This window comes from Ochotona curzoniae, unplaced genomic scaffold (assembly GCF_017591425.1).
Source record: "Ochotona curzoniae isolate NIBS_2020 unplaced genomic scaffold, NIBS_Ocur_1.0 patch401, whole genome shotgun sequence".
Lineage (NCBI taxonomy): Eukaryota > Metazoa > Chordata > Mammalia > Lagomorpha > Ochotonidae > Ochotona > Ochotona curzoniae.
This window is the reverse complement of record NW_024466975.1, coordinates 863314-873871: the sequence shown is the minus strand read 5'-3', so window position 1 is coordinate 873871 and position 10558 is coordinate 863314. Positions and strand designations below refer to the sequence as shown.

The window sequence follows — 10558 nt, the reverse complement described above, 5'->3', positions numbered from 1 at the left end:
GTGAGGTCACTTCCTGCGTACCGGGTGGCTTCTCGCGGCGTTTCCTGTCTCGCTCTCTCTCTGCTGCCTGTCCGCCGCCATCATGGGTCGCATGCACGCTCCCGGGTGAGCTCGGGCTGCTGGGCCGGGTGCCTGGGCTGCTGCTGCGGGGGTCGGGACGGGAGGAAAGCGGGTCAAGGGAGGAGGTGCTGAGCCGTGGGGACCCGGGCCGCCATCTCACCCGCTGTATCTGTTGTAGGAAGGGCCTGTCCCAGTCGGCACTGCCCTATCGCCGCAGCGTCCCCACCGTAAGTAGCACGCGGGGGCCGGGCGGGGCCGGGGCTGCTGTGCTCGCCCGCCGTCCCCTTCTTCTCAACCCCCAGGACCCCTCTGCTCTTTTCCGTAGTGGCTGAAGCTGACGTCCGAGGACGTGAAGGAGCAGATTTACAAACTGGCCAAGAAGGGCCTGACTCCCTCCCAGATCGGTGAGCGCGCGCGGGGGGCGGCGGTGGGGAACAGGTAGAATTTTCCAAAGATGGCAGTAAGCCCTGGCTGCGTGGCCTCCCACGCGAGCACCTAACGCCGTGCACGCAGTGGGTCCCACTTCTCTACCCCCGGTTTGCACTGGAGGCCACAGGTGTCCCCCTTGCCCGGTGGCACAGCTGGTAAGTGTAGCTGTAGGGTTTGTTCCTACACGACGTGAAGCACCCTCAGCCGCATACTGTGTGCGCCTCAACTCCGCGAGGCGCTCTATCAGGGCAGGTCTGCCTGCTGCGTGCTCTTGAGGATGCCTGGCGGTTTTGTTGTTGTTGTTTCATAAGGCATAAAATGCCTGTCCTTTTAAAGCTTGTGGTGTGATGGAGGTGTGACAAAATAATTAAAATAGTGAGAATTTATTTGAGGGTTAAAGGGAGGAACATGCCGGGTTTAACAAGAGTGGTAGAAATTCCTCAGGCTTAGTTTTGCTAACAGAACAAGGGTAAATGCAGGGCTCCGGTTGCTGAGGTCAGCTGTATTGGGCATGCTCACTGTGATGATCGTCTTCCAACATTCGCAGTTTCCACCAGAAAGATTCTCCTTAGTGTTGGGCAAACCTTCCTTGGATGTCTGAGTGAGCAGTCTCGTGCAGGTTTCTGATGCACAGAAAGCCCTCCCATTGGGGAGTCGTGGCATGCTGTGCTGCAGCCTTTTTCGCGCTGGAAGGTCACACAACACGTCTCTTTCAGGTGTGATCCTGAGGGATTCCCACGGTGTCGCTCAGGTGCGTTTCGTGACAGGCAATAAGATCTTGAGGATCCTGAAGTCCAAAGGCCTGGCTCCTGATCTCCCTGAGGATCTGTATCATTTAATTAAGAAAGCCGTTGCTGTGCGGAAGCACCTCGAGCGGAACAGAAAGGTGAGAAGCAGAAATAACTGCTGGGACCAACTGTAGTTGCTGGGACAAGTTCCTAACAGGAGTGGATCTTTGCTGTTAATTCCCCCCACCCAGTGCAGGCTACCCAGTTGCTTAGACACGTGATCGCATTTTCCGGGGGTGTTTCTTTTCCAGCCCATTCCCATCAAGTCTTTGCAGAGAAGCCTCATATTCCCCCCACATTCATCTAAGCAACCCTCTCATTCTGCTCCAGAATGTTGGCTAATGTTTCATTAGAATAAGTGCTCTGTGGCCCTCCCATTTCCTTCCTCAGTAGCTGTTTGGTAGTCGTTTGTATGGAATGGTTTTTCTTAAATTGTTTCACAATTATCTTTAGGATAAGGATGCCAAGTTCCGTCTGATTCTGATAGAGAGCCGCATTCACCGATTGGCTCGATACTACAAGACTAAGCGGGTCCTCCCTCCCAATTGGAAATAGTAAGTATACCTTTTTGTCAGGGGCTCCAGGAATTGGCCAGATAGTAGGTACTAACTCAAAGGACTTATCAGTAAATATTTTACACTCTAAGCTTGGCCATAGCAGGGGGAAAGCAGCCATGAATGCATAATCAAATGGTCCGGCCTGCAACAAGCTCTCACTTCCTTTGGATCAAGAGTGAAGGTTCACTTCTGATCTTTGCTTCCAGATGTTAGCTTGGTGTGGGTTTTTGCCTGAATTGCTCTCTGGTGATTGAGGCGCAGTTAATCAGAAAGGTTTTTCCCAGCGTTGGCCAGTTCTTGCTTGACACAGTGTGCTGCGCACAATAAAGTTGATTGACTCCACCACTTGATGCTCTTCCCCCTGTAGTTGGTTTAATTTAGCCATCTCTGAATAGCTTCCTTAGCAGGCAGGTTGTGTGAATGAATGGATACTGATGAACAGTGTTAATCCTGATTTCCTCACACCCCTCCCCCCCCTTTTTTTTTTCCTTTTCAGTGAGTCATCCACAGCCTCTGCCCTGGTGGCATAAATTTGACTCTGTATTCAAGCAATAAAATCATTGTTTGAAAAAAATGTTGGTTTGTGGGATTTTTTTCCTTGTTTAAAAAAAAGTATAATATGTGTTGGTGATGGATGTGTGTTTTGGATTTTTTGATGGGGAATTCATGTGCTTTCATAAGAAGTGGTAATATACGGTATTAATTTTCAACTTTTTACTGCCCCTAAGCTAGTTTAAACCGCATAACCTGATTGATGGTTCCTGTGCACAGAGGTGTTTTAAAGATAAAATTTTACTTGGTTTCACAGAAAATTTTTCTTTTTAAAATTTCACAGAAAACTTACTAGGAAAAAGTGTGCACTCATTTTGAGGGCAGCATTATAGAAAGCACACTTCATTTGCTAACTTCCTCCAGATGGCTACAGCTGCCAAGGCTGGTCCAAGCTAGTCCCTAGGCCATCTGATACTGACTTCCCAGATCCAGGATGCTGGAGCAGAAGTAGAATAGCCAGCCTCACACCTGTGCTCCAGTATGGGTCGCTGGCATCAGCAGCTTAACATGCATGGCCCTTCCATGAACTTGTGGAAGGAACCTTTTAAGGCCCAATGAAGCTTCAGGACAGTGTCGCTGAAAGGAGAATCTGGTACAGAGAAACCTTGGATACTGAGGAAGAGGTGACAACAGGGAACAGGAAGTGAGCACAGTTCTGTCTTGGGCCCAGAGTTCTGGAGAAACATCAGGTTCCTGGACTTTGCAGCTTATTGAAAGGTTTGTTTTATTTATGTGATGTAGAGTACCTTAGTGGTGAGTGGCTATGTGCAAGTAAGGGAAACTGAAGTAAGTGTATTACCCTAATCTTGAACATTAGATAACTTGAAATGGAGAATTCCTTAACTTTTGATTTCTTTGGGCTAGGACCAAGAACTGGGAGCTAGGTATCCACACATGAGTGACAGGGAACCAATTACTTAATCACCCCTGCCTCTTGGGTACCCATTAGCAAAAGCATGTTAACTGAACTGGAGATGGGAAGTGAAATCTGGGAATATAGAGAATGCAGTTGTGTAGTAAGCCCTGGTTGGTTTCAGATTTTTTTTTTAGTACTTTATTTGACATAAGCAATTTCCTTAAATTAAGCCTTATTTATTAGAAAGTCAGAGAGGAAGATCTTCCGTCCAATGATTTATTCCCCAAGTGACTACAACAGCCAGAGCTGAACCAATCGAAAGTCGGGAGCTTCTGGGTCTTCCACTCGGGTGCAGGTTCCCAAGGCTTTGGGCCATCCTTAATTGCTTTCCCAGGCCACAAGCCGGGAGCTGGATGGGAAGTGGGGCCGCTGGGACATGAACCAGTGTCTGTAAGGGATCCCAGGACAGGTAGGGCTGGTACTCGAGCTGCTGGGCTTGGGAAGGTTGATTACAGAGAAGAAAGATATCTTCTATCCACTATTTCATTCAAGTGGTCACAACTAGTCTGAAGCCAGGAGCTTCTTCCAGGCTTCCCAGTAGTGTAGGGTCCCAAGTCTTTGTACCATATTCTCTACTATTCCAGGCCACAAGCCAGGGACTTGGATGAGAAGAACATTTGGGACACAAACTGGTGCCCATATGGGTACTGGTGCTTGTAGGATGTGGAGTTAGCCAGTTGAACTATTACGCTTCATCCTAAATCAGTATTGTGTATTTCTGGCTCTGTGACAGGTTGATGAAGTTCCATAGTTGCCATCCTGTAAGATACATGTTAAAAAGTTAATGATGACCTTATTTTCCCATTTGTTTATTAAAGCTGACTTACTATTATGTTTAATGAGATCTGAATTTAATCAGGAGATCTTTCATTTTCTCCACAGGAGAGAAATATATCTGTGCTCATGCAAGTTTGACCAATGTCTTTTGTGCCCACCATGGTGCACTGTAACAACTGAATTAGCTAAATGAGGACTCAACCTAGCTATTTCCATATGGGATTCAGGCCATTTAAATTGCTAGAATAAATGTGGCATAATATTTTTTATTGCTCATAAACTCTTCAGCTTCTATTTGGAAGTAAATGCCATAAGCTTGTGTTTGATTTGTATCCTTGTTACATAGTCATGGTTATCTGGTACATACTGGTCCTTCATAAATACATAAAAGCACATAAAACGGCAGACCAAAGCAGAAAACCCAGAAGCTTGAGTCTCCCCCATGGTTGGCAGGAGCCCAGTACGTAAGCCATCTGCTATCTCCCACAGTGTGCATTAACCATAATGTGCCATAATGCCTGCCCCTGTTAATTTTTCTTCCTCTAAAATGAAAGAATTCTTTTTTTAGAAAAAAGATTATTTATTTATTACAAAGTCGGATATACACAGAGGAAAACCCTCTGTCTGATGATTCACTCCCCAAGTGAGCGCAACAGCCGGCTGGTGCTGTGGCAATCCAAAGCCAGGAACCAGGAGCTTCTTCTGTGTCTTCCACGTGGGTGCAGGGTCCCAAGGCTTTGGACCATCCTCCACTGCTTTCCCAGGCCACAAGCAGGGAGCTGGATGGGAAGTGGAGCTACCGGGATTAGAACCGGCATCCATATGGGATCCTGGCGCGTTCAAGGCAAGGACTTTAGCCACTAGGCCATGGTGCCGGGTCCCTAAAATGAAAGAATTCTTATCTACTGGTTTTCTCCCTAACAATAGCCAGGGCTAGGCCAGCGAAATCCAGGAGCCAGGAACACTGTCCAGGCCTCCTACAGGAGTGACAGGAACCCACACTTGGGCCTTCATGTGCTGTCTCCAGGTATGTTGCTAGGCAGCTGAATAGGAAGTGTGGAGCAGCTGGGACTCAAACCAGACACTGCAGTAGGAGTGTGGGTGTCCCAGCGATTTAGCCACATGTGCCACAATACCAGTTCCCATGAAAGGCTAAGCAGTATATAGAAAGAGCTCTTGATCTGCCAGTTCCGGGATCCATCCAGGTAATCTAAATATGCAGGCCATCTGCTGCTGCCCTGTGTGCAGTAGCAGGGAAGTGAATCCAGCGTAGTCGCTGGGACTTAAACCAGTGCTCCAGTAGGGGAGTCCAGGGTTGCTGGCGGGAGCGTAACTTGATGCAGCAACGACACCTAGCCTCCTATTTGTAATTGGTAGCTTGTTTCTCTTGGTGCTATTCTCCATCCAGGACCTCTCACCCGTGGCTCCACGTGAGACAGGTTTCTCTGGAGAACCACACTTGGAAGGCTTTGCACTCGCCAGCAGTGTGGGGTTCTTGCACCCCCATGGCCAGTGTCCCTCTTTCCTTGGTGACACTCTAGTGTCTTCCCTTGAACCTCGCTGCTTCTGTGTTTAAATCATTTATACATCTAGAACAAATATTATCTGATGCCCAGAGCTAGGTGTGAACTGGTCTCCACTTCCCTTCTTGGATCTCCATAATACCTGAATTTTTTATTCCAGGCTCAGCTTTTGATCTTGGTAGCCCAGTTCCCCCAGATGGCTCCATATTTGTGAAATGGCAATTCATTCTTGAGCCAGAAGCCCTTTTCTACTTTTTTCTAACATCACGTCTCGCCCTGATCACCAAATCTTCTTGCACCACTTCACATTAACACTGTTGTATAAGTCATCTTGCCCTTGCTATTATTAAGAGCCTCACTGCTGTCTTGCTGGACTCTACCCCCAGGTCTTCTCCATACCCAGTAACCCAGAGTGATCTTTTAAAAATGCAAATCATCTTGGCCCACATTCTCAGGAACCCCCAGTGGCTTCCCAACTCGGAAAAATCTAAAAATCCTTACCATGGGTGGGCATTGTGGTTTAATGGTTAAACCACTGCTTGGGACTCCTGCATTCCAGATGAGTTATCAGTTTAAGTCAAAGCTACTTCACTTTTTTTTTTTTTAATTATTTTTAAGATACTTATTTGAAAGGCAGATTTGCAGAGAGGAGACAGGGAGAAGTGTTTTATCTGCTGCTTCACTCCCCAAGTGGTTGGAGTTGGGCTGCTTCAAAACCAGGAGCCTGGGCTGTTCTGGTTCCTCTCGTAGAGGGGTCCAACCACTTGGGCCCTTTTGCTGCTTACACAGGTTTATTAGGGAGCTAGACAGGAGTGGAACGTCTGTGACAAATTAGCCTTGTGGGATACTGGCACCACAGGCACTAGGCGCAGGCAGAGACCTAGCCTATTTTGCCACAGCACTAGTCTATCTTTTTTTTTTTTTTTAAGATTTATTTATTTTTATTGCAGGTAAAAGATATACAGAGAGGAGGAGAGACAGAAAGATCTTCCATTCGATGATTCACTCCCCAGGTGACCACAATGGCCAGTGCTGTGCCAATCCGAAGCTAGGAGCCAGGAACTTCCTCGGGTCTCCCATGTGGATGTAGGGTCCCAAGGCTTTGGCCTGTCCTTGATTGCTTTCCCAGGCCACAAGCAGGGAGCTGGATGGGAAGTGGAGCTACTGGGATTAGAACTGGCGCCCATATGGGATTCTGGCACCTTCAAGGCGAGGACTTTAGCCACTAGGCCACTGTGCCAGGCCCTCTTTTTTTTTTTTTTCCTTAGATTTATTTTCTATTGGAAAAGCAGATACACAGAAGGAGATACAGAGAAAGATCTGTCCACTGGTTCACTCCCAACGGGCTGCAAAGCAGGGGCTGAGTCAGTCTGAAACCAGGAGCCTCCCCCAGGCCTCCCACATGCAAATGCAGGGTCCCAAGACCCTGGGCCATCCTCTACCACCTTCCCAGGCCACAGGCAGGGAGTTGAATAGGAAGTGGAGCAGCTGGGACACAGACTGGTGTCCACTGAGGATACAAGGCAAGGATTCAGGCACTGGGCCATTGCACTGAGCCCACTATGTAAGTGTCTCACTCAGCTTCTTGCTGTTGTGTCCTGGGAAGCAGCAGATGACGGCTCAAGGTCTTGGGTCCCTGACACCTGCGTGGGAGACTTGGATGGAGCTCTGGGCTCCTGGCTTCAGTCTGCCCTGGTGCTAGCTGTTGCAGGTTTTTGGAGAGTCAAACAATACATAGATTTTCTCTTTGCCACTCTATTTTTCATAGATGAAAAAATTGCAAAGTAAATTTACCATGCTGTACAAGGAAGTACCAGGAAATTAGGTGGGAATAATCAAAGAAGTTGAAGAGTTCACCAGTGGGACAGTTTTTGTATGAATTATTGAGCACCACAGAACTTACTATGTGCAGGTCCTTGGGAACCATGCAACTTCTGGGCTGAGGAGTGCAGGGCTTAGTTCCCACAGCTGCTAGGGCCACCTGGCAAGCTGAGGCCCTCATCTGAAGCTCCTCCTGGATTGTGCTGTTTTGCCAGTGCCTTCCATTAGCCACATTTCAGAAAGTCAGAGGCAGGCCCAGCACAGTAACCTAGTGGCTAAAGTCCTTACCTTACACATATCAGGATCCCATATGGGCACCAATTCTAATCCTTGCAGCCCCACTTCCCATCCAGCTCCCTGCTTGAGGCCTGGGAAAACATTCAAGAACAGCCCAAGGCCTTGGGACCCTGCACCTGCGTGGGAGACCCAGAGGAAGAGGCTCTGGGCTTCGGATTGGCACAGCTCTGGCCATTGCTGCTGCAATGTGTGAATCAATGGATGGAAGATCTTTATCTCTCCTCCTCTCTGTATATCTGACTTTGCAATGAAAATAAATAAATAAATAAGCTAGAGGCCAAAGGACTTTGGTGCAATCTTTAAGCACCTATTGCAGCAAGGTGCTAAGCGGACCTGGAGGGACACATGGGAAGTCCCCATAAAGAACCCCTGTGCGCTGGCCTCCAGCAGCCCCTCTTCCTCTCCTACCCTTCCAAGTCACCTGCAGCTTTCCATACAAACTTGTTAGAGCCTTCTCCCTACCCAGAAGACTCTTGTACTAGATGTCTGTGTAGCTGGCACCTTCAGTTAGGTTCCCCCAGGCAGGATTAGGTTCCTAATCTTGCTGTTTTCAGAGGACTTAGCGCCTCCTGGTGCTTTGATTTTTTTTCCCCCCCATCTACTGGTTTACTCCCCCAGTTGCCTACTGTAATGGCTGTTTGGGGCTTAGCCTTCAGTTTGGGCCTTTCATCTATATGGCAGGGAAGAAAAACACTTGAGCCATCATTTGCTACCTGCCAGGTGCATCTGCAGGAAGATGGATCAGATATGGAGGGAGGACTTGGTCTCAGGCACACCAGTGTGGGACAAGGCATCCAAAGCTATGGCTTTGATCCACTGTCACTCACCCCTAACCACTGCTTTAATTTTTTATATTTGTTCTACAGGGTGTTCAGTGAACTGTTTCCATTACAAAGTCACCTTGTAGTTTTCTTGAATTTCCTGTATTTGCTTTCTGCAGCTCATTCGTTGTGTATTAGGTTTTCTGAATTGAGCCTCTAAATTTCTCGTGTTCTACTACCAGCTCTTCATTTCTTTCTGAGAAGCTTCAACTTTTTTTTTAAAAGATTTATTTTTTATTATTATTTTTTTATCATTGGAAAGGCAGATATACAGAGAGGAGAGACAGAGGAAGATCTTCCGTCCGATGATTCACTCCCCAAGTGAGCGCAACAGCCAATGCTATGCCGATCCGAAGCCAGAAGCCTCTTCCGGGTCTCCCACGCAGGTTCCCAAAGCTTCGGGCCTTCCACGACTGCTTTCCTGGGCCACAGGCAGGGAGCTGGAAGGGAAGCGGGGCTGCTGGGATTAGAACCGGCGCCCATATGGGATCCCGGGCGTGCAAGGCGAGGACCTTTAACCACTTGCGCCACCGCGCCAGGCCCGAAGCTTCAACTTTTTTTTTTTTTAAATTGCTGTTTTGTGAGATTCATTTTATTTGATTTTTTTTTTAAGATTTATTTTTATTATTTTTTCATTGGAAAGGCGGATATACAGAGAGGAGAGACAGAGAGGAAGATCTTCCGTCCGATGATTCACTCCCCAAGTGAGCGCAACGGGTTGATACTATGCTGGTCCGAAGCCAGGAGCCTCTTCCGGGTCTCCCACACGGGTGCAGGTTCCCAAAGCTTTGGGCTGTCCTCGACTGCTTTCCCGGGCCACAGGCAGGGAGCTGGAAGGGAAGCGGGGCTGCTGGATTAGAAACGGTGCCCATATGGGATCCCGGGCGTGCAAGGCGAGGACCTTTAACCACTTGTGCCACCGCGCCGGGCCCGCTCTGAGTCTTTTTGTTTGTCTTTTCATTTAGAAGTTGTTCTTGGGACGGTTTGGTGACAGTTCCAGGGGGATATGATTGGAGATTTGCTTGATTGTATACAGGTGCAGTTCCTCTCCTCAGCTGCTAGGTGGCAGAGTTGCTATTGCTGATGGTGCTAACATTATTTTCTGCCTAAAAATTCTTATAATTTAAAAATTACTCTCACATGTAAAAAAAGATATATGTATATATATACATATATACATACATACATACACATACATATATATTTGAAATGTGAGAGACAGAGCTCTTTTATGTGGTGGGTCATTCCTCAAATGCTGTAATAACGAAACAACCAAAGAGTCACGCTAAAGCCAGAAGTCCTGACCTCCATCTGGTTCTCACATTACACCATTAAAAAAAAAATTTAGTTATTTTTATGCAAAGGCAGATTTACAGAAAAGAGAGGCAGAAAGATTTTCCATCTGCTTGTTCACTGCCCAAAAGGTATAATGGCCAGAATTGAGCTCATCTGAAGCCAAGGGCCAGAGCTGCTTCTGGGTTCCCATGTGAGTGCACAGTCCCAAGGCTTTGGGCCATCCTTGACTTCTTTCTCAGGGCACAAACAGGGAGCTGGATGGGAAGTGGAGCAACAGGTACACAAACCAGCACCCGCATGGGACCTTGGCACCTGGAGGTGGAGCTATCATGCCAGGCCTACACTCACTCTGGGATCAGCATTGTGGCACAGTAGGTAAAGCTGCTGCCTATGACATTGATGTCCCATATGAATACTGGTTTGTGTCCTGCATGGTTAGCGTCTGGTTCAGCTCCCTGCTAATGCCCAGGGAAAAGTTAGAAGCAGACAATAATCGATCTTCCATTCCCTGGTTCATTCCCTAAATGGCTGTAATAACTGAAGCCAGGAGCCAGGGTTCTTGGTCTCCCACTTGGAGGAAGGGACGCATGCCATGTGGAACATCTTTTGCTGCTTTGCCAAGGTGGAGTAGCTCAACTCGAACCAGTGCCAATATGGGATGCTGGCATTGCTTTACCTGCTGCATTACAGTGCCAGGTCCTAAAGGATGAAAAAGGAGCAT

At 47.7% G+C, this 10558-nt stretch overlaps 1 protein-coding gene and 1 non-coding gene across 2 annotated transcripts; both read left to right on the top strand.

Annotated features, from left to right (window-relative positions):
* LOC121167624 (40S ribosomal protein S13-like) lies at positions 1–2408 on the top strand. Its single transcript, XM_040997166.1, has 6 exons — positions 1–105; positions 239–287; positions 386–464; positions 1206–1375; positions 1731–1831; positions 2331–2408. Exons 1-6 carry the CDS (start codon positions 83–85, stop codon positions 2362–2364), a joined length of 456 nt encoding a protein of 151 aa, XP_040853100.1. The 5' UTR covers positions 1–82; the 3' UTR covers positions 2365–2408.
* Positions 1005–1094, top strand: LOC121167629. The gene has a single exon (XR_005885608.1). It is a non-coding gene; the product is annotated as a small nucleolar RNA SNORD14 (small nucleolar RNA).
* Positions 2409–10558: the final 8150 nt, after the last annotated feature.

What these genes read in the sequence shown, in the direction of transcription:
- LOC121167624 (XM_040997166.1), top strand. Translation starts at nt 83, where the DNA reads ATGGGTCGCATGCACGCTCCCGG. An exon ending in GGTCGCATGCACGCTCCCGG is followed by an intron (nt 106 to 238) that starts GTGAGCTCGGGC and finishes TATCTGTTGTAG; the next exon opens with GAAGGGCCTGTCCCAGTCGG. An exon ending in CCTGACTCCCTCCCAGATCG is followed by an intron (nt 465 to 1,205) that starts GTGAGCGCGCGC and finishes CGTCTCTTTCAG; the next exon opens with GTGTGATCCTGAGGGATTCC.